The sequence below is a fragment of the Mus pahari genome, chromosome 5 (assembly GCF_900095145.1).
Source record: "Mus pahari chromosome 5, PAHARI_EIJ_v1.1, whole genome shotgun sequence".
NCBI classification, from domain to species: Eukaryota; Metazoa; Chordata; class Mammalia; order Rodentia; family Muridae; genus Mus; species Mus pahari.
Window position 1 is genome coordinate 38,402,248 of NC_034594.1, and position 23,314 is coordinate 38,425,561.

The 23,314-nt window shown below is 43.0% G+C and overlaps 1 protein-coding gene across 3 annotated transcripts in view; it reads left to right on the forward strand.

Moving 5' to 3' along the window:
- Positions 1-248: 248 nt before the first annotated feature.
- Positions 249-23,314, forward strand: part of Cdk15 (cyclin dependent kinase 15) — a 91,405-nt gene continuing 68,339 nt past the window's right edge. For 2 of the 3 annotated variants that reach the window (XM_021198158.2, XM_021198160.1), the window contains exons 1-5: positions 249-455; positions 1,152-1,301; positions 1,841-1,935; positions 8,300-8,379; positions 22,907-23,001. In XM_021198158.2, coding sequence (XP_021053817.1) covers positions 330-455; positions 1,152-1,301; positions 1,841-1,935; positions 8,300-8,379; positions 22,907-23,001 — 546 coding nt within the window. In that variant the 5' untranslated portion in view covers positions 249-329. The remainder of the gene's footprint in view (positions 456-1,151; positions 1,302-1,840; positions 1,936-8,299; positions 8,380-22,906; positions 23,002-23,314) is intronic. The other variant, XM_021198159.2, reaches the window with a different exon arrangement.

Sequence of the window (23,314 nt, forward strand, 5' to 3'; positions counted from 1 at the left end):
ACTAGCGTGATGCACATTCTGGGGAAATGAGTGTATCCGCAAAACTGACTTGTGGCAGGAGTAAGAGCGAGCTTACTCCAGGGTGCCCCGTTGTATTCTCTTTCCTTGTTTTTGGGTGTGCACACATGAGCGCTAGCCGCTGCGGTTCTGATGCATTCTTTGCACTGATGAGCTAAAACTGCTGAAGTCATGAGACTGCTCCAGGCAGAGCCCTCATGTGAGTCACAGAGACGCTCCACTCTGCTGACCTCTGGCAGAGGGGGAGCGAATGAGAAGAGGCGGGTGGGAAGAGGTTCAAGGGCGGGTTTTCTCCTTGAACCTGGGATAGTATGGGTCAAGAGCTGTGTGCAAAGAGGCTACAACCAGGATGCAGTTGCTACCACCGTTCGGAGGGAGGGGAGGCGCAAAGCTGTCAGAGAAGCCAGCCTGGAAACACCGAGCCTGCTGTATTCGAGGTACTCATATCCCGGGAGGAGCATCTTTCTTTATTAGTAAACCAAGCAATTCAGACAGACAGTCCCTTTTGTGACAGAGTCTTATTCCTCTGCGGTAGGTCTAAACTCATAAAAAAGAAAATTCTATTAAAGTCACAGAGGATTTATGGTTGTAGTTATCAAGTTTGGGGACGTACTTGTAAACCAGAAGAGGGGAATAAGCCTTGGGTTTGGCCGCTTTTGACTTGAAATAGAGAAAGTGGTTCTTCTTTGGATGTCTCTGAGCCACTAAATTGCAGGGTTGAACTGTAGAGGGCAAGCTGCCATACCGGTAGGTCCGCTGTGGATTCTCAGTTTCAGTAATTAGCTCGTGATTATTAGTAGTGTCTTACTAGATTATTCTAAGGCATTACATTAAGTACCAAGGAAGATGGGCAGGTATGGAGGAAACTGAGTTAAATGAAGAAATTGGAAAACATCCTCAAGGAGACTGTGTTACACTATGTAAGTGAAGGAAACATTTAGCATTTCAGTAATTGGTACCATGGTTGTCTCTGAGAGATCTGACTTTCAGAAAACCTGCCTTTCAGGGGTGTGGGAAGCTTACAAACAATCAAACAAACAAACACCAGGTAAATAAAACAAAGAAAAGGTTTTGCCAGCCACCAAATTTTGACTTTGTACACATTTTGCTCCTGTACTTTCTTTTTCCTCTAGCTAACAGATCTAAAAGAAGCATCATGTTCCACATCTTCATTTCACCCCAGGGGACTCGAGGCTGCCAGTGCCCAGAAGTTGGAGAGTAAAAGGCCCCGGAGTAACAGTGATTCTTTTCAGGAAGAGAATCTGAGGCAGGGGTTGCCATGGGTGAGTGAACTGCTGACAGGCATCGAGGAGAATTTCATGGGTGCTTGTCTAGGGAAGCTAGCCCTCACCTTCCAGGGATGCCTGTGTGGGCTTACATGTACACTTACACATAGACACATTCACAGACATGCACACACACAGAAACAGTCACACAGACACACAGGCACAGGCACACATACAGACACACACAGACACATACAAACATGCGCATACTCACACATGCACAAACAGGCATGTACACACAACACACAGACAGACATACACAGGCACACATGCAGACAGACAGACACAGACACTGACACAGAGACAGAGACACACGGACATGGACACAGACATATACACAAACACATACACACAGACACATAGACACACATAGACACATACACACATACAAACATATGACACAGATAGACACACAGACAGATAGACTCACTCACACACACACACACTGCTGTCTAATGTCCCTAGGGAAAACATAAGTCAACATATTTTTATGTGTTCTTTCTGTCTTCCCACCTCTCACCCCACCCTCTGAACAGAAGAAGAGCCACCCTTTTGGGGCAGCCTCATCTTACTTGAACTTGGAGAAGCTGGGTGAAGGTTCTTATGCCAAAGTTTACAAGGGCATCAGCAGGTAAGTGACTCGTGAAAGACTCTTGATGAGGGCATCTCCTGTTGCATTACAAAGCCAACTGGCAGGACACACATTCAGTCTTTGGGACTGCAGGACATCTGGAACAAAAGGATGGTAGACATGTTGGGGGTTTTGTTTTGTTTTGTTTTGTTTTGGATTTTTAAAAAGATTTTATTTATTTTATTTATATGAGTATATTAGTGCTGTCTTCAGACACACCACAAGAGGGCATTGGGTCCCATTACAGACGATTGTGAGCTACCATGTGGTTGCTGGGAATTGAACTCAGGACCTCTGGAAGAGCAGTCAGTGCTCTTAACCACTGAGCCATCTCTCCAGCCCTGACATGGTGATTTTAACAGCCTCGAGAAACAAAACAAACAAAAAAACCAAAATAAATAAATAAACAAACAAAGAAAAAACAAACTAAACCAATAAAAACCTAGCTAAAATCAACCACTGAAGAAGGTAGACTTTCTCCACTGTTGACCCCCAAAACAATTTCTACCTTGTGAGAAACAGTTGGTTTCTTTAAGGCTTTTCTTATCCCTTCCTAAATCTTTAAACTGTATTCTGCACTCGTAAAATATATCAAATGATTGGGAAAAAAGAATGGTTATCGAAAACCCAAGTGTGCCTGGTTTGAAGATGGGGTTAGGGTCTTTCATCTACCTTCTGGTAAGGGTAGGAGAGTTGGACAACCTTATCCCTTAGCTTACGGTACTCCAATAGAGAAAATAATGACTTAACAGGAGTTATATTTTAAAAGTGCAAACACTATAAAACGAAATATTTTTTGCTTATCTTAGAGTTTGCATATTTGTGCTGTCTCTGTTAAAATAAGAACATCAGGGAAATACAACTGTAATTATATAGAACCAGGATTTGACTCATGATCATAGATTTCCCCGGGAACTAAGAATATAATATATTGCTTTCAAGAAACTCAGTTTAGCCAGGCGTGGTGGTGCACGCCTTTAATCCCAGCACCTGGGAGGCAGAGGCAGGCGGATTCCTGAGTTCGAGGCCAGCCTGGTCTACAAAGTGAGTTCCAGGACAGCCAGGGCTATACAGAGAAACCCTGTCTTGAAAAAACAAAAACAAACAAACAAACAAACAAACAAAAAAAGAAACTCAGTTTAGTAATAGAATGAAAAACTCCATCAGAAAGGCTTCCCAACCTGAATTGAAATCTCCAAATCCGTGCAAAGATCCAGGGGAAGCTCTGAACGCCTTAACCCAAGTGCTGTGAGGACAGGAAGGAGTGGAGACAGGACAATCAGCAGAGCTTGCTGGTTACTAGGCTAGTCCCAAGTTCAGTGAGAGACCTTGTCACAGAAGAATAATATATGTATTATACATACAACAAAAGAATGACATGTTTCTACTATGTTTAATATACTACAAAAGGATATATACATATATATATATATATATATATATATATATATATATATATGTATATACACATACATATTATAATAGCCTAGATAAAAATAAAAACTGGCCTCAAATATCCATTAAAGTAAGGCAAGAGCCGGGTGGTGGTGGCGCACGCCTTTAATCCTAGCACTTGGGAGGCAGAGGCAGGCGGATTTCTGAGTTTGAGGCCAGCCTGGTCTACAAAGTGAGTTAGTTCCAGGAAAGCCAGGGCTATACAGAGAAACCCTGTCTTGAGAAAAAAAAAAAAAAAAAAAAAAAAGCAAGGCAAGGTAAATATTTATCATACTATGAACCAATATAGAAAGAAGCCAGATACTGAAGAAGGAGGTGGGGAGCGGTGTCTATAGGACAACGTGCACCCCATGGTCTTGTTTGGAAAAACAAACAAACAAACCACTTAGTAATTATACAGATTGGGTTGTACACAGTAAAATACGAGCACAAAAGGTTTACTTTTAGTGGTTGAAACTGGAGGCTACCACGAAAAAAAGAACATGTATGATTTAAAAGCACATTTTAAAGTACCATAAAGAGCCAGGTATGGTGGCATATCAGGAGGTCACTGCAGGTAGGTTGAAGGCTAACTGGGCAGGGTAAGACCTTGTCGCAAAAGAAAACAAACAAACAACAACAACAAAAACCCAAAAACTATCATAGATGTTCTAGCCACTGCAAAAAGAAGCGGACTGAAGATGATTAATTTTTTTTTTTTTTGGATTGTAACATGCTCTTTCTAAAAAGGCTACGATCATCACCTAAGAGATTATTAGACATAGCATTCGTGTGATCAGTATATGAAGTCAAACAAAGTTGCTTATGTATTAGAAATAACAATTTAGAAAGTATTGTAGAGAAAATTATCCTCACAGAAGCAACAAAAATCAGACTTATTAAAATAAGTGGGATTTAAACAGTTGCGGTGGTACCCGACAGCCTTAAGTCAGACAGTTTGCTGTAATCAAACACCTTTGCTGTGCTGCTATCTACTGTGCTCCACGCCAGGTGTTAGCTGGGATGAGTGCTTTGGCGTGTGGGAGGAACACAAGACGATAACCAAACTCATAAAATAGTGGCTCAAAGGGGGACGGGTGCTGTGGAAAGGAACAGAATGGGCAGATCCAGAGGACAGCAAGCCGGGTAAGTAGTTTTAAATGGAGAGGTGAGAAGAGGGCTCACTGAGAAAGGATTATTTGAACAGGGCATCTGAGGGAGGTGGACAGAGAGGACAACCCTGTGCGGGGCAGAATCAAGTCAAAAACAAAACAAAAATAAAAACCCTAAACTTCCCTTGTCAGAACCACAGAACCAGCCCCAGCGTGGGGGAGCTGGAAAGAGGGAAGGGCGGGGAGGTGCAGCCAGGATGTGTGTGCTGCAGCAGATTCTAAGGTGTTTGCAAAGTCAGGGCAGTTGGAAGCTACTATATAAGGATGTCAGTGCTTCTCTGACTTCAGGTTTTCACGTTACTAAACAGAGGTGCCCCTTGAAATACTTGCGGAAGAGGTGTAGGATAGAAGGAGCAGCCTTGGCTTGGGGAGGGCTCCAAGCAGCCTCTGCTCTGCTCCAGACAGCTTCCCAGCCTGCTTTCCCTCTGGTCTGTTCTTTCTGGGGCTCTCCAAACTGCTCTCTCTAGTTTCTTCTCAAGACAGCTCTCCGAGCAGTTCTACCTTGCTATTCTAAAACATTCACTGGATAGCTCCTCTCCTCTAGATCGTAAGCCCAGTCTTTTATTTTACATATCAATCCAGCCATTTATGCCAGGCTTCCTTTTGATTAGCCTATGAAGCATCCTGTGACCCCAGCCCCTTAATTCTTAGGAGACAGCAAGCACACATTTTCTTTTTAACATTGCAAAAGAATTCAGAGATCTGCCGGCCTCTGTTTAGCACAGTCAATAAAATAACTGGTAATTTCACCCCATCATGAAATTACCATTTCTACCACACCTGAGTCTAACCCTGCTCTGCCCCAGGCCAACCCTGAACTCAGGAATCTGCCTTTATAAACATAAAGTTTCCTTTAGTTGGTTGGGATCTCCTGTGGTCATCACTCACTAAATCTATTTTTCTCCTTTCCTAGTATTTGAGTGCTTTATCTGCATGTATACCTGCATGCCAGAGAAGAACATCAGATCCCATTACAGATGGTTGTGAGCCACCATGTGGTTGCTGGAAATTGAACTTGGGACCTCTGGAAGAGCAGTCAGTGCTCTTAACTGCTGAGCCATCTCTCCAGACCCCATAAAAAAAGTTTTTTTTAAGTTCAAAATTTGAAAGACAAGTGAGAGTGAGGGCAAAAGTCTGGGTAGAATGTTCCTGTAAAAAGGAGAAATAGGGGTGAGATAAATAGAGAAGACTGAGAAATGCAGTTCCAAAAGTAATGAAGTTAAAATTAAAATATGATACCCACAGAGAGGAAACTGTGAAGGAAAAGCCAATCTAAGCCCACACTCAGGAGAGGTTTGGCAAAGTTGCATTGGTATCAATAGAAGAGCTTCCAAGGGGCAAACCTGCCAAAACCAGGGCACGAAATTAAGTGGTATTGAGTTATAACCCAAATAATAAAATATCTATGAGTTTCTGCAGCTACAAATGAATGGCTCAATACATTAATAAAGAAGAGAGAAGAAATAAATCTCCCATGCAAAAGAACCCCGGGTACCTTACGTGGATCCACTGTCTCAGAAGTGGATCTCAGTGGATCCGTGCCCAAAGTGTGGGTTACATAGTGAATTTGATCCTGATATAGGGGTGGTAAACAGTCAGTTCACAATAGACATTCAACAAGTACTACCTCAGACAGGCAATTAAAAAGTCAACATCAAGAATTTCCAGTCATGATAGAATACAGTCAAGATGCTCTGAGCCTTCTCCCAAACTCAGAATTCCAGTTTAGTCTTAAGAGAAACATCAATGGGAAATGAGTGTCATTGGGGTGCATTATGTGAAATGCCCAAATAATCAAGAACATTTTTATGGAAGAACAAGAGAAAAATCAGGAAAAAAAAAAACAAAAAAACAAAAAAAAAAACTCTGAGAGGGGCATCCTTTAAAGTTCTTAACCTGCACTTCACAAAACCATTCAGGTGATCAAATCCAGAGAAAATGTGACAAACTGCACAGCCAAGAGGGGTCTAGCAAGATTCAACAACTAAATGTAGTCCTGAATAGAATCTGGACAGTAACAAGGACATGAAGTCAAAGTTAAAGAAATCCTGGCTGGAGAGATGGTTCAGTGGTTAAGAACACTGATTGCTCTTCCAGAGGTCCTGAGTTCAAATCCCAGGAACCACATGGTGGCTCACAACCATCTGTAATGAGATCTGATGCCCTCTTCTGGTATGTCTGAAGAGAGTAATGGTGTACTCACATACAATAGTAAATAAGTTTTTTTTTTTTTTAAAAAAAAAAGAAGAATCCATTAGATGAACTTGTTTAAAAAAAGTTTTTAAAATCCTAATAAATTATGAGCTTTAATAATAATGTATCAATATTGGCTCATTAATTATCATTAGTGTATACTCTTTTAGTTTAGGTTTTGTTGTTTTGCTTTGCCTTATGATACAGGAATGTGTAGCTGAGGATGACCTTGAACTCCTTGGCCTCCTGCCTCCATCTCCCAACTGCCAGAAGTATAGGTGTGGGTCGCCATGCCCAGTTTGGTTCATTAACTAACAACTGTACCTTCCTAAGTGAGAGTCGAAGGTCAAAGGAACAGCAAGGATATGGGAACTTTCTATACTGTCTTCCTAATTTTTCTAAAATTCTAAACTTGCTCTTTAAAAACGAAGTTTAAAATGATAGAGCTGAGAATGTAGCTCAGTAGTACAGAGCTCTTTAGGAAGCAATGTAGGCAAGGGTTCACTTTAATAAAGACATGTACAGTGCCTACTCTATGACTTGGCAATTCCATATCTACCTCAAGGAAACAATGGGAGCTATGGGAAAATATTTAACTGCAGAAATGATCACCATGGTTTTTCATTGAGACAGTCTCATGCTAGCCCAAGTTGGTCTAGAACTCATCATGTAGCCCAGGCTGACCTTGTGGTACCCTTCCTCCCACCTTAGCCACTCAAGGGCTAGAGTTACAACAGGAGCCACCAGGCCCAGCACAGTATTCTTAAAATAACCCAAACTGCAATTTATAAGAATTTGGAATTGGCAGAACACATTGTAATGTATTTGTATGATAAGATACTATAACATTATTGAATACCACATTTTGTAAGAGGAAATGATAAAACCAGGCATGTGGCTTATTCCTGTAACCCTGGCACTTGAAAAACTGAGACAAGAGTATTGTTATGAATTCAAAGCCAGCTGGCCTGTTTTTAAAAATACCGTGAATGATAAAAGACAACATGGAACTGAGAGAGAACCGGCCTTGCTGTATGTATCTCACAGTATTAGAAGCACCATGGTAGTAAAGAACTTGCACAAAATCTTCTTGAACAAATACGTGGAGAGTAGGAGGATGGAAGGAGAGGGGCCGGAGAGGGAATGGGGAGACCTAGGCAAATCGGAGGGTGCTTTGGATGCTATGGTAAGTAAGACACTAGCTGTTAACAGACTCATCCAGGAGAACTGAAAATTGGAGGCCAGCCTGAGCTATATTGCAAGACCCTGTCTCAACAAGACAGAGGGATCAGAAGGTATTATGAAGGAGATGGTCTCTCTGTGCCACTCCGCTTTCTCTGGATGTTCTAGAAGGAAAATATAACACTTTAGCAAAGAGAAGGATGTTTCAAAATATATATGTAACATGTTTTATATATAATGAGTTCTGTGTTTTGAGAAAATTCTAGGTTTAATTTCTAGAAGACATTGTAAAGGAAAGGCTTTTTGGTGTTTTTGTTTGTTTCTTTTTAATAGAGCTTTGAGCCATCTCAGTGAGTGTGTGTGTCTGCCCCATCCCTTTCTAGGATAAATGGACAGCTAGTAGCTCTCAAAGTCATCAGCATGAATGCAGAGGAGGGAGTCCCCTTCACAGCCATCCGGGAAGGTAAGGACAGGAAAACATGGACCCCAGAGAGTGTTCTGACTAGTCAGTCTATCCACTTAGCGTGTGGTCTCTGGTATCTCCAGAAGTGATAACTACAATTTCAAAGTTTGGTTTTGTTGCCAGTTTCCCAAGATTATTTACACTATTATTTTATTATTTGTTCTTGAAGATAGAGTTCAAAACTGCTGTCCATATTGTGATTTCTATGAGCACTTACTAAATGTTTTCCATATGTTTGGATTCACGCTAAAACCATGTCTATACAATTCAGAAACTCATTTAAAAGAGAAGTGTAATAGCATATTAATTCTTGGTGGGGATTTCCCTGATCATAGCTTGTTTTCTTGTCTCTGTTTTTCCTGCAATGCTTAGGGATTGAGCCAAGGGTCCAACACACAAACTTTTTTTTTGAGAAAGGATCTCACTAAGTTCCCCAGGCAGGTCTTGAACTTTCAACCCTTCTGCTTTAGCCTCCTGAATAGAAGGCACATTCTTCAAGCATTTTCTTTTTCCCTTAGGGGCTGTCTCATTCATTTACTTTTTTTTTTTAATGAGATAGGGTTTCAATAATTTGCCTGAGCTAGTCTCACATCTAGTCCTCTTGCTTCAGCCTCCTAAGAGCTGGGAGGACAGGGGTGCCTCACCAAACCTAGCTTAATGTGGGTTTCTGTGCACCCTGGGCAGTATAGTAAGGTAGTAAGTAGATTGGAGATTGCATCATCTGGCTGTTAGGTACCACTGCAGTGAGGTGATATTGGGTCAGTTGCTTATCTAAGATTGAGCTGTTCAATTGGGTGGGCATACCTTTAGTCCCAGCACTTGGGAGGCAGAGGGTGGCTCCATGAATTTGAGACCAGCCTGGTCTACAGACTAGTTCTAGGATAGCCAGAGCTGCATAGAGAAACCCTGTCTCATTAAAAAAAAAAAAAAATGTAGCTGATAATAGCATATAGTTCATGGGGCTGTTAAGAAGATCAAATGAGAGTACGTAACTGTCTCTTTTCAGGGTTCAATGATTAGTCACTGCTATTATTTTGTTCTTGATTATTATTTTATTTTATTATTTTTGGGTCATATTTTACTGACCAGTGAGAAGATTTATATCACAGTATTTAAGACTAATAGCTTATAAACTTAAAACTAACATAGCAAAATTAAAGAATACAATTTATCAACATGTTACTTGAGGCCTGTTTGCTTGCTTGCTTGCTTACTTGCTTGCTTGCTTGCTTGCTTGCTTGCATGAGATAGTGTCTCCAGAGAGCCCAGTTTGGCCCCAACTCATTGAGTAAACCAGGATGTTCTTTTTTTATTTTGTTTTGTTCTGTTTTGTTTTGTTTTAGATATTTTCTTCATTTACATTTCAAATGCTATCCTGAAAGTCCCCTATACCCTCCCCCTGCCCTGCTCCCCTACCCACCCACTCCCGCTTCCTGGCCCTGGCATTCCCCTGTACTGGGACATATGATCTTCGCAAGAACAAGGGCCTCTCCTCCCATTGATGACCAACTAGGCCATCCTCTGCTACATATGCAACTAGAGACACGAGCTCTGGGGGTACTGGTTAGTTCATATTGTTGTTCCACCTATTGGGTTGCAGAGCCCTTTAGCTCCTTGGGTACTTTCTCTAGCTCCTCCATTGGGGGCCCTGTGTTCCATCCAATAGGTAACTGTGAGCATCCACTCTGTATTTGCCAGGCACTGGCATAGCCTCACATGAGGCCGCTATATCAGGGTCCTGTCAGCAAAATCTTTCTGGCATATGCAATAGTGTCTGGGTTTGGTGGTTGTATATGGGATGAATCCCCGGGTGGGGCAGTCTCTGGATGGTCCTTCCTTCTGTCTCAGCTCCGAACTTTGTCTCTGTAACTCCTTCCATGGGTATTTTGTTCCCCATTCTAAGAAGGAACGAAGTATCCTCACTTTGGTCTTCCTTCTTGAGTTTCATGTGTTTTGCAAATTGTATCTTGGGTATTCTAAGTTTCTGGGCTAATATCTGCTTATCAATGAGTGCATATCATGTGTGTTCTTTTGTGATTGGGTTACCTCACTCAGGATGATATCCTCCAGATCCATACATTTGCCTAAGAATTTTATAAATTCATTATTTTTAATTGCTAAGTAGTACTCCACTGTGTAAATATACAACATTTTCTGTATCCATTCCTCTGTTGAGGGACATCTAGGTTCTTTCCAGCTTCTAGATATTATAAATAAGGCTGCTATGAACATAGTGGAGCATGTGTTCTTATTACCAGTTGAAACATCTTCTGGGTATATGCTCAGGAGAGGTATTGCAGGATCTTCTGGTAGTACTATGTACAATTTTCTGAGGAGCCGCCAGACTGATTTCCAGAGTGGTTGTATCAGCTTGCAATCCCACCAACAAAGGAGGAGTGTTCCTCTTTCTCCATATCCTCGCCAGCATCTGCTGTCACCTGAATATTGATCTTAGCCATTCTGATTGGTGTGAGGTAGAATCTCAGGATTGTTTTGATTTGCATTTCCCTGATGATTAAGGATGTTGAACATTTTTTCAGGTGCTTCTCAGACATTTGGTATTCTTCAGTTGAGAATTCTTTGTTTAGCTCTGTACCCCATTTTTAATAGTTATTTGATTTTCTGGAGTCCATATTGAGATCTTCATATATTTTGGATATTAGTCCCCTATCTAATTTAGCATTGGTAAAGATCCTTTCCCAATTTGTTGGTGGCCTTTTTGTCTTATTGACAGTGTCTTTTGTCTTGCAGAAGCTTTGCAATTTTATGAGGTCCCATTTGTTGATTCTCGATCTTACAGCACAAGCCCGTTCTGTTTAGGAATTTTTCCCCTGTGCCCATATCTTTGAGACTTTTCCCCACTTTCTCCTCTTTAAGTTTCAGTGTCTCTGGTTTTATGTGGAGTTCCTTGATCCACTTAGATTTGAGCTTTGTACAAGGAGATAAAAATGGATCAATTCATATTCTTCTATATGATAACCGCCAGTTGTGCCAGCACCATTTGTTGAAAATGCTGTCTTTTTTCCACAGGATGGTTTTAGCTCCCTTGTCAAAGATCAAGTGACTAGAGGTGTGTGGGTTCATTTCTGGGTCTTCAGTTCTATTCCATTTATCTACCTGTCTGTCACTGTACCAGTATCACGCAGTTTTTGTCACAATTGCTCTGTAGTACAGCTTGAGGTCAGGCATAGTGATTCCACCAGAGGTTCTAAACCAGGATGTTCTTGAACTCTTGCTCCCCCTGCCGATCCCTCCCAAGGACTATGATTATAGCTGCAGCACCACACTCAGTTATACACTCCCTGCTGGAAGTCGCATCCAAGGCCTCAAGCATGCTAGGACATCAGTTACTTTTCTGGTGTGGTGATAAAATACCCCGACAAAAGGCGACTTAAGGAAGAAAGAGTTTATCTGGCCAAAGAGATAAGAGTCCATCGCAGCAGAGGTTGGGACAGCCAGAGCAGCAAACATGAGCCTTGGCAGCAGGAACAGGAAGCTAAAAGATGGCACCTTCAACCACGTGCACAAACCGGAAGTGAGCGATGCTGTGCGCTCTTGAAACCGAGCCTGCAGCAACGGACTTCCTCCAGCAAAACTGCTCTGCCCCCAAGTAATGATACCCACTGGAAACCAAATATTCAAATGCCAATGCCTATGGGGTATACTTCTCTTTCAAACCACAACACTAGGCAAGCTCTCTTAGCAACTGAGCTAAATCCCCACCCCACGAGAGCCATTTGAATGATGGGATTATTATTCGTCTCTGGAAAAAAAAAAAAAAAAACCCTCAAAGATATGACCCTTCTGCAGCCTTACTTTCTTCGTCTTAGCTATTTATCTTCCCTTCTTTACTGAGTATACACTATATGCAAAGGGATAGCGCTGAATGTTTGAGAAATGAGCAGAGAAAGCCCCATTCTTCATTCTGTGTTTTCAGCCTTAACAGAGCAGACGATCCAGATATTAAGTGTATAGAGGCTGTGGCAAACAAAATGACTCAGACTTGCTGTGACTAATGGAGGCAGGTTTTACACTGAACTTAGAGTTGAACTTATCCAAGCAGGCATTTAAAAAAAATTCTGAAAATGAGTTTATAATTCAATTTGATGCCATTTTCAAAAGTCTCGGAAGCCCCTGGGAAACATTTTACATTTAAATCGAAAGGCCAAAAGGCTATCAGTGTAAGTGAGGACTCATCCTGGTAGGATCAGGTGCAATCTAGGGAACACATGGTTTTAAGCATTTAACGTGATGGAAGCCGCACCCACTAGTGTACTTATTAGTGGTCCAAATGAGAACATGATCACGTTTGGAGACAGATGTGTGGATAGGCAAAAGAGTATTTCTGAACACACACACACACACACACACACACACACACACACACACACACACATCACCAGACTAGAGGAGGCTCTCTGGGCGCGGGCTCCCCTCGTTCTCTGGGCATCGGCTTTTGTGAGCCTGAGTTCACTGATGGCCCGCTCTGGGCTTCGCTGCTATTTTCCCTAGAGCTAAGTTCTCCAACTCCGCATCTGGCAGTCACAGTGAACCATGGTTTGCAGCAGGTTTTGCTAACAGATGTTCTCTGCCGCCGACTCAAAGCCCCCCGAGTGTGTATTGTTCTATATGCACGGCCATTCTCGCATTTCGTGTCCTCCGAGTCCGGCCTCTCACACAGGTGTTCACAATTACAGTGAGCGTTCCTGTGTGGACTTCCTCAGTTTGTTTTATGGGACTGGCCCTTACTGAAAGCTTTGCTTGCATGATATGAAAAACCACAAAAGGATTTTGACACATTGGAGGTGGTTCGACTTCCAGTTTCCAACAATGGCTGCTTCTTTTTCCTCCAGGGTAAAAAAAGCTTGCAGCCTTGAAAGCAAGGCCTCACTTAAGAACTTTGGCACCGGCTCATTTTTTCCTGGTTAAGATCTGGATGCCCAGGAGACCAGAGAGTCGGAGGTTAAATGGGAAGGGCTGGGAAGCAAGATAAGACCAGCTGGAGTTCATTAGTTAAAATCCAGGGTCATTAGCTAAAAAGGCAACCAAAAGCCATGTGCAGGGAAACTCGGGGTAAGACAGCCTTCTTTCCAAACCCTTGAGGCAGGGCTTCTTTTCCTGAGAAATCTGCTTGCTCTGAGGGTGTGGCAGCCCAGAGCTAAGAGAGTGGGATTCTGTTACGTGGACAGTCTCTCCAGGTAGAATGCGTGTTTGTTTTCACATGATCTTCATCTATCATATCACGAAATTAACAAAAGCCTGAGCAACAACAACACTAAGGGAAACTCTCTCTCTTCAGTTCAGAGGAGAAATGATATCGTATGGCCAAACTTTCAAACAATATATGATTCAAGCCAACACTAAGAACTTTGTGTGCATTCACGCTGCAATGTGTGCTGGGTATCTCAGATGGCCGCTCTGCTGACTACTAGATACACAACAGCACAAAACAAAAAAACCCTGTTTCTCCATGATACTGAGGGCCAAAGCCAAGGCCAAACACATGCTATTCTCCCGGCCCTCTTTTTTCATTTTTTATTTTGAGACAGGGTCCCACTGAGTTGTCCAGGCTGGCCTTGAACTCACTTGTGGCCCAGGCTGTCTTTGATCTCACCAGCTCCCTGCCTTGGTCTCCTGAGGTAGGTGGAATTGCAGGCCCAGGTTACTAGTATCCTCGTCCTTTTGCTAATTAAAAAGTGAAAGAGCTGGATATGGTGATACAAACTTGTCATCTCAGCACTCAGGAGGCAGAGGCAGGAGGATCACTCTAAGTTCAAGGCCAGCATAGTCTGCATAGCCAGTTCTAGGCAAACCAGGGCTACATGGTGAACCCCTGTATCAAACAAGACAAAATGGAAAAAAAAAAAAAAGATAAAAAGATCAGAGGTTTTTGTAGCAATTTAAGAGAGTCCTTTATTATTGACTCAGAATCACATTTCAAATGTTTATTTTTACAACTGGGAGAAAATATTTTGAGTAGGTTGATTTTTTTTTTATGGATTTTATATGAATGTACCTTAGTTTCATTGAATTCTATATTGACATTCTAGGAATGAACCTTAAATACCTTTCTGAAAACAGGCAGCTTTTGTTTTGAACCTAGGACCTTCATCCTGTCTACTCTGTTTCCTTAAGAGAACCAGGCATATGACAGGCCTTCCCCCACTACAGTCTCTGTTAACCCTTTATACCAATCTCTGCAAGTACAAAGTGGTGGTGGTGTAGAAATGAAGGGGTCTGAGCCTCAGAGAGGCTGATTGTCTTGTCTGAAGTCACAAATCTAGTCAGCGTGTTTGGGTACGACTAAAGTTTGTTATATTCAAATTCTCCTTGCTCTGCGACATAAAACTGCAAAGGCTTGCACTATTTAAACATATCCTTCAGCAGGAATAAAAGTGGGAACTAGAAAGAGGCCCTCTGGGGCTCTCTGTGTAAAAATGGGGGCAAACTCAGAAGTAACTCTCCAGAAAAGACTGCGCTCAACAGCTCAAACGCTCATCCTACAGAACCCTTAAATGAGAAACAGTTGCCTCTGAAGTCCTTTTGAGATCACTGTAAAGTAATTGCTCCTAATCCATTTGCGAGAAAATTCACTAAAAAGAGGTTCAGGAACCTTGCTGGGGTCATCCAATAAGATCAACAAAGAGTCTGATTAATATCTCAAGTCAGCTATTAGCACAGATGGAAGAGGGCAGGCCCGGCCGACAGGAGTCTGATCACATCAAGGATATAACATATTCAGCTCGTACTTACAGCCCTATGAGAAATAACCCCAGGGTAACGGCATATGAGAGGGATTTTTTTTTAATTTAAAATTGTTATCATTATTAATGTATGTGTGTGTATGCCTGTGTATGTACGCATATGCACATAGACATAAGCTGTGCCACCTTGCCTATGTGGAGGTCAGAAGACAACCGTGTACAGTCACTTCTCTTTGCCAGTCTTTACATGGCTAGAACTCACCAGACTTGTGTGGCAAGTACCCTTGTCCACCGAGCTATCTCACCGGCCTTTAAAGCACATATCGATTGTACATAATACGTTTTATGGTGACAGTTTCCTTCTTGTATCTATTTCGATCATATTCACCCCATCAGTATTTCTCTACTACCTCCACTTTCATGTCATCTTGTGGGGAGTGAACAAATGAGTTAATTAAGGTCACTTACAGGAATATGAACCAATTAGCAGTGGCTATACCAGGGATCAGCTGCCTTTGTCCCTTAGGAACTGTTAATGACTTGTAGAACCTCAGGGAGGTTTGGAGACTTGTGAGCTCTCCTCCTCCACAATGGGATGCCCAGTGTCTTGCAGGCTGTCATAGTGACTGAGAGGTTCATGGCAATGGCTGTGTCATCCCCTGAAGATACTGTTCTACAACACTTCCAGCTTTTACATTATTTCCATTCTCCTCTTCTTTCATGTTCTCTGGGCCTTTGAGAGGGTAATGCAGATGTTTTATTTAAGGATGAACATTCAGTAGGCATTTATTCTTAGCACTTTGACCCCATATGAGTCTCTTCAGTAACTCTTGCCCAGCACACACACACACACACAAACACACACACACAAAAGAGAAGTGCCTCTGATCAAAGCTGCCAGCACTGTTAATCTATGGACATAAACAGAAATATTCAAAGGCAATTTAACAGACATGTTGTGTTCACTTAGCAAAGCAACAGTAGCTTTCCTCCTAGGGCCTATGACCTGAGCCACAGACTTCTGATGGGGTTTACAATACCAGTTATGAATTCCTTTCTTTGGAGCGGGCTTCAAATCTCAACATGAAATGGTTGAATATGCCCCCCCCACCAGGGACATCACTGTCACACCAGAGGACACAATGTGATGGGGGTTTAACTTCCAAAGAAATCAGAACTACTCATTTGCCTTTACCAAGCACTTCTCCATGTCATACTGTTTCTTGGGATTCATAACTTGACTCCTTACCTTGGTTTGTGACTCTTCAGCCAGAGACATACGGAATTGTACATCTTTTGTTGTTCAGTGTCTAATGGAGTTGGGATGGACTCCATTATTGACTCCTGCATAGACTCATTAGAAGTGGCCTAGTCTTTATTGATTCACAAACATTTATTGAGCACCACATGCCAGGCTTGGGTTAGTGCTAGAAATGCAAAGTCAGGAGGTGGGGTCAATCTGTGTCTTTAAGCAGCCTATAGACTTGAGAAAGCTTTGGTTACCAGGGTTACCAGGATATACAGATATACTCTAGGATCTTGGGAGACAGACTTGCTTTATCTGTGACTATTATGTTTCACATCTTTTGCTAAATTAAATAGAACAGTATAGAGTAACATCAAAATATCATGAACCACTGTGCTGGCAAAAGTCAATTTTCCTAAAAATCATTCTGCAGATCATAATGAAAAAGAGAAAACCAATAGGTTTTAAATATTTGTATGACATTGTGAGATATTTTCCTGAATTATTAAATATCTCACATATTATATCTAAGTATGCTGACATACAGGACATTTGTTTGGTTTATTTTGAGACAAGGTCTCATGTAGCCTAGACTGGCCTTGACCTTACTACGCAGCTGAGGATGACCTTGAACTCCCATTCTTCTACCTAGATACATCTCGGAGGTGCTGGGATTATAAGCATGAGTCACCTCATCCATATTACTTGATAGGTGTGAATATGAAAACAACCTTCCCAGAATCCTCATGCTGGTTTTAGTATCTTTCCTCTTTCCCAGTTGACTTTTGTAACCTTCATCTTCAGATCAGATCCTGAATCCTGCTCTGATGACCAGAGAGTCCTCAAAATTAGAAGAAAGGCCTTTTCTCCCTGAGTTTCCTTCTTATACATACCTGGAAGCTAGGGCACATTAGACCCTCTGGTGTGTGGACCCAACCCGGTACCAGTAATTCCATGAGCTAAAGACTTAAACCATGACCTGCTTTTCATGCAAATCCCCTATTTACTCGGTAAAATTCCATTTCCATATGGATTTTCAGTATCCTTGGGCGTTGGCAAAGCAATGGTAAACATGGGCAGGAGATAGAACAGTTTGTGCTCTAGGTGAGGAAAGTGCCTAAAAGGAGCAAGGAGCCAAAGCATCTTCAACGGAAACACTACCACTGACTCAACACATATGAATGATGCTATGGAAGACATGATCGCAAAACCGATAGTAACATTCTGGGCCCTGTCCTAATAAGTACCAGGGATCCAATGAGCAGAAAAGGCAAGAGTGGCTGTTCTCCATGGAGCAAAGGGGGAGAGCGACAACCAGCACTGATGTGTGTGTGTGTGTGTGAGTGTGTGTGTGTGTGTGTATGGGTGTGTGTATGTGCATGTGTGTGTGTGTGTGTGTGTATGGGTGTGTGTATGTGCATGTGTGTGTGTGTATGGGTATGTGTATGTGCATGTGTGTGTGTGTATGTGCATGTGTGTGTGTGTGTGTGTATGGGTGTGTGTATGTGCATGTGTGTGTGTGTGTGTATGGGTGTGTGTATGTGCATGTGTGTGTGTGTGTGTGTATGTATGTATGTGTGTCTGTGTATGTGTGTGTGTGTGTGTGTATAAGTATCTATCTGTCTGGTAGCAGGCACTGATCAGTATGATGGAGGGGAGTAAACAGAATGAGGAATAGAGGCTCACTGGGATGTGTGAGGCAGAAGGCTGTGACTTCATCTGCAGTGAGTGGACAGGGAAGCCCATCAGTTATATGAACAGTTTGAGCAGAGTCCTAAAGGTGAGGGAGAAAGCACGCAAACAGGGGAGAAAAGAGAATTGTGGGTGGAGAGAATGACAGTCACAATACAGGGGGAGGGGTAGCGGGGGCGGGGCGGGGAGAGGGTATGTTTGAAAATGCAAGTATCTGAGGAACAGTAAAGAGGCCATTGTGGCCGGAGCAAGGGGGTGAGAATGGGAGGAGGTGAGAGCTAGGGAAGGGCATAGAGGAGGAAAGGGAGTTGACCATCCGCAGGCCTTGGGGTTTCATTGAGTGAGATGAGAGCTCACTGTGCGGGAATCAGGAGAGGTTTGCTTTGACTTTTACTGGAAAGAACCACAGTTTCAGACTGTTCCAGGAAGAAGGGTCAGCAGGACAGAGAAGTGGGGAGACTACTTGGGGTGCTTTTGTTAGATAACAGCATGGCCCAGCCCAGGACAGTGGTCAACCACACAGAAAGAAGGGGGGGGGGGCTCTGATGTGTTTTGCAGAACTGACAGTAGATTTTCAGGTGGGTGGGTGGAGGGCATGAGAGGGACGCTGAGAGGGACTGCTGTTTGCATGAGCTCTAAACCACATAAAAGGCGTAAAAGGTGCAAATCGCTCTGGCTCACTTCTGCAAATGTATGGTGAATTGAAGATAAGACTGTTGATACAAATAAGTTCACAACAAAAGTGAGCAGAGGGTACTTTCCCCTTTCCTGCAAAACCATATCGTTGAGAAAACGACAGAAGTTAAGACTGAAGCCCACAGTTGTCAGCAGTCTGCCTCGCCCTTGTACGTGTTCTTTGAGTGTCTTAGCATTTTGACTAATAAAACGTGCCACCGCAACTTTTAAAGTAAGTTGGAGGAGTTTTAGTAATACAATTATGTAAGAACAAAATTACTTTAAAAATGAAATTAAAACCAGGTGTGTTAGCAGGTATCTGCAATCCAAAAACCTGGAAGCCGAGGCAGGAGAATCACTACAAGTCTGAGGCCAGCCTGGTCTACACATTTGAGTTCCAGGGCAACCAGGGCTGCAGAGAGATCTGGTCTTGAAATAAATACATAAATATTAAACTAATTAATTAAACTATTTTAATATTCTTAGCAATTTGTTTTTCCACTTCCTTTGGAGGAGAATGTGATTTTGTGTGTAGTGTTAAGGATCAAAGCCAAGGCCCTGGGCATACCAGGTAAGCACTGAGCTACGCCTGTAGGTGCTTTGTCTTGTATACACGTTATGATGAAATGATTCATACATAAAAATGCACCTAAAATGCACATGTTCTCAACTGATGGTCAGAAGTCATTGCTATAAATCTGGGAGGTATTGAAAGCTCTAGCAGAAATGTACCAAAAATAAGACTTTGTGACTGGGAGGGGTGGTGGTGGTGTGTGTGTTATAGGCTGGGGTGAGAGGAGGCAGGAAGCTGGTGTGAGGTGTTAACTGTCATTTGCATCTCAGTAACATTTGCCATTCGCCAAAGGTTTTAGGAATTGGGTGTGAGTCAACTCAAAAGAACCCTGTGAAATGAAGTCAGGAAAGACTGGCCTATCTCTCCATAAGGAGGGAAATTCTCCAAAGCTCACTGAGAGAGAGAGTGTCTCCCAGGCAAAGACACTCAGTAAACACGCTTGATCAAGTAAAGTGCTCACTCTTGGTGAAGTGGCTGGCTGAGGTGGTGGTGTGGCATCCAAAAGACAGTCACTCTGTGCATGGGCAGATGTCAGTCTGGACCTTAAACGGACGCAGTGAAACTGGTCTTCATACTTAGAAGTTAACTCACAGTTAAAAGTGAAATAATAAATTTTGTCCATAAGGACCCTGTGGGCACAGCTCAGAAGAGCACAGTAGACTTACTGGCACAGCAGAACTCCTTCAACTGGGAGAGTGGCTCGCCCCAAAATGACTTAGTTTTTGGAGACCAGGTCTTTCTGCCTAGCTCTGGTTGTCCTGGACTTACTATGTAGACCAGGCTAGCCACCAATTCACAAGATCTCTCTGTCTTTACCTCTTGAGTGATGGGACTTTTAAAAAGGAGTAAGAGTAGTGACCGTTTTAACAAGCACAGGCTTGCCTGGCACTGTCAATGCCACTACTAAGACATCTGGTAAGCCAAACTGGTTTCTCTGCCTTGTGTGTGTGTGTGTTTGTGTGTGTGTGTATAAGGAGTGTGTATGTCCATGTACGTGTGTATGTCTCTCTGTGTGTGTCTATGTGGTGCTGAGGACCAAACCCCTGTCCTTCTGCATATGAGGCAAGTGCTCTATCACTGAGCTACACCCCAGCTCAGCTCTGTCTTCCTTTTATGCCCAGGATGTTGTCATCAGGTGTTGTTAATCTGGCCCCAGCAGCTCCAAGGAAAATTCTACGCAGTGGAAAGGAAACAGCTCTCTCCTAATGGGGCCAGCCAGAGGAGGAGGGCTGTCCTGAGCTGCCAGTCAGTGAAGGAGGGCTGTCCTGAGCTGCTGGGGTTTGCTTGTCTTTGAACCAATCGTCACTGAAAGTACAAGGGGCTGTGAACTGTCCCGTTGTGGACACTTCTAGGTTACATGGCAGCTCTTGGGTATAGGCAGGGTAGCTCAACTCAAAAGGAATGGACTGAGAAGTATTGGCTTTCTGAGGACAATCATGGAGTTCCAACTAGAGGGGAGACCGGCCATCAGGAAGCAAAACCAATAACAAGCACAAGTCAGGTTCCTGAGGGAATAGGTGTGTTCCCAGATGGCAGAGTTGCATGTATGTGCACACTCCTGTGCTTGTACATGTGTGGTTAGGTGTATGGAGGCCAGAGATTGAGGGCAGGTGTTTTCCTCAATGGCTTCTCTACCTTATTTGTTGACCCAGGGCCTTTCACTGACCCTGGAGCACACTGATTGCTAGACTGATGCCTTACCCTCCCCAGTGCTGGGATTATTGCACAGCCAGCTTTTCTCGGGTTCTTTGGATCCAACCTCAAGTGCTCATGCTTGTAGGATAAGCAGGGACCCACTGAGCCAGCTCCACAGCTCTGAGTGTGTTCGCTCTTAACCTTGCAGAGCTCTATAGTAGGAAAGGGAGGGGCAGAGGAACCATCAAGTAGAAATGTAGGCACAGAAGCAGAACCTGGATTGTGAGGATTTTTTTTCAATATGCTGCTATTTTTCTTTTTTTTTTTTTAATTAATGTTTTTAGGTAGAAGACAAAATAATGGGTTTCAACACACATGTACACATACCACATGGAACACACATAAAAACATATGTACATTCATGCATGCATGCATGGATACATACATACATACATACATATATCTGTTATGGTGTGCTATGTGGTACATGTGCATGTGGCCTGAAGTTGAGCTGCCCTCCTTGACCACACCTACAGTATTTAGGGAGGCAAAGTCTCTCACTGACCCCATGTTAGCTCACTCAGCTAGTCTGTGTAGTTGGCTTGCTCCAGAGATCCCGTTTGCCCTCCTCCTGGGTTTTGGGTGGGCTGCTCCTCCCTGGTTTCCCTGCAGTGCTGGTCATCTGAGTCAGTCCACATACTTGCATGGCAAGCCCTTTACCCACTGAGCCATCTCCCCAGCCCTCCATGCGTTTAACTCTTCACTCTGTGAGAGAGAGTAGGTGATATGTCCTCTGCTCCTGTACTCTGTCTGGTCCTCCTTTTCCTCTCCCTTCAGAGTTCTTCCCCTTTATATTCCTGCTTCTACTTTTATGTCCTAAATATACAGGTACATTGATGTTTCTGATTGGAGTTTTATACTGTTCCATTCTTTTAAGTCTTTCGTTTGTTTATTTGTTTCTGAGACAGGGTCTCGCTCTGTAACCCAAGCTGCCCTTGAATTTGCAGAAACCGTCCAGCCTCAGGCCCCTGATCACTGGCATTAGAGTCGTGATCCGTTGTCTCAGACATTGCCTTAGCTCTAAGGACACTATCGTCTTCGTGCTGAGACGTATCTCTTTAAGCCTGTTTTGTTTTCATCCTTCTCAAGTCATGTGTATTCCAGCTCTCTGGAACTCCCAAAGACAGCCTTTCTGGGCCTTTTGTGGCAATCTCTCTCCCCTTTAATTGGATGCTTTTATGGGGTAACCATGGTGGCAGGTCACTGGTAAGATGCCTTAAGCTGAATCCCCAGCACCAACAAATAAATACATAAGTAGCTATTTCTAGAAACCTAACAATGACCTGTTACATAGTAGGCAAGAGACAGCTGTCAACGCTGCTACCCTCCAAGGCTTCCCAAGCTCAGAGTTCTCTTTTAAGGTTGGTTTCCATAGAGGAGGTTTGCCATATTCCCTCAAGAAGCCCTTCCTGCTACACAGGTTATCACGGTACCCCGCGCTCCTGTCCCGCCTCCCACAGACCATGTCCATTAGCTTCCTTGGCCCCTGGATGGACTTGAGTTTTTAGAGCCTGGCCACTCGTTACAAACGCCTGCTCTATGGGATGAATCCGCCAGTTTCCTGCTCCTCCAAAGGGCTGTGATCTCTGAGCCCAGGTTTCTGTAGCTCTGAATCTGGGATGGTGAGAATCTCAGAGGAGAGCTTCACAAAGTGCCCAGAGTGCTCTGAGAAAATGGATTAGGTGGATGGAAGTGGTGTTGGCAACCAAAAGGCGGTCAGAGAGGGCAGTTGTGGAAATGCAGTGGGTCACCATTTTTAAAATAATAAAGGTCTGTTGTCATTTCAAATATTCTTCCAGAAAAGATTCATTCCCAGAAGTAAAAACCTATGACTGCTTGATTTGAAAGGTTAAAAAAATATATATATACATTGATTAATAGGTTCAAAGAGGTACTTTCACTCTCAGTGATTGATGTAATATCTTGTTTAAATCTTTCTAGCATCTCTCCTGAAGGGCTTGAAGCACGCCAATATTGTCCTCTTGCATGACATTGTTCACACCAAAGAGACTCTGACATTCGTATTTGAATACATGGTGAGTTCTCCAGACTCTTACAGCACATGGCGGGGGGTGAGGGGGGGGGAAGACTGGTGCTTGTATAATGAATCTGTTAATATTTTATGGCATGATAAAACTTTCATTATGGGGTGGAAGGTATGATGGATCATTGATGTGCTAAGTGCAGCCTTGCCGCTCTCGCTGGCAATCAGTCGGACTTCTTTACCTGGATCTTGTCTGTCCTGTTCCCCTTGCCACCAGTAGCAAACTAGGATGGTGTATTTGCTTTCTCAGAAAATGTGGCACTTTTTAAAGGCTATTTTAATTGCTAATAGAACCTGAACTATTT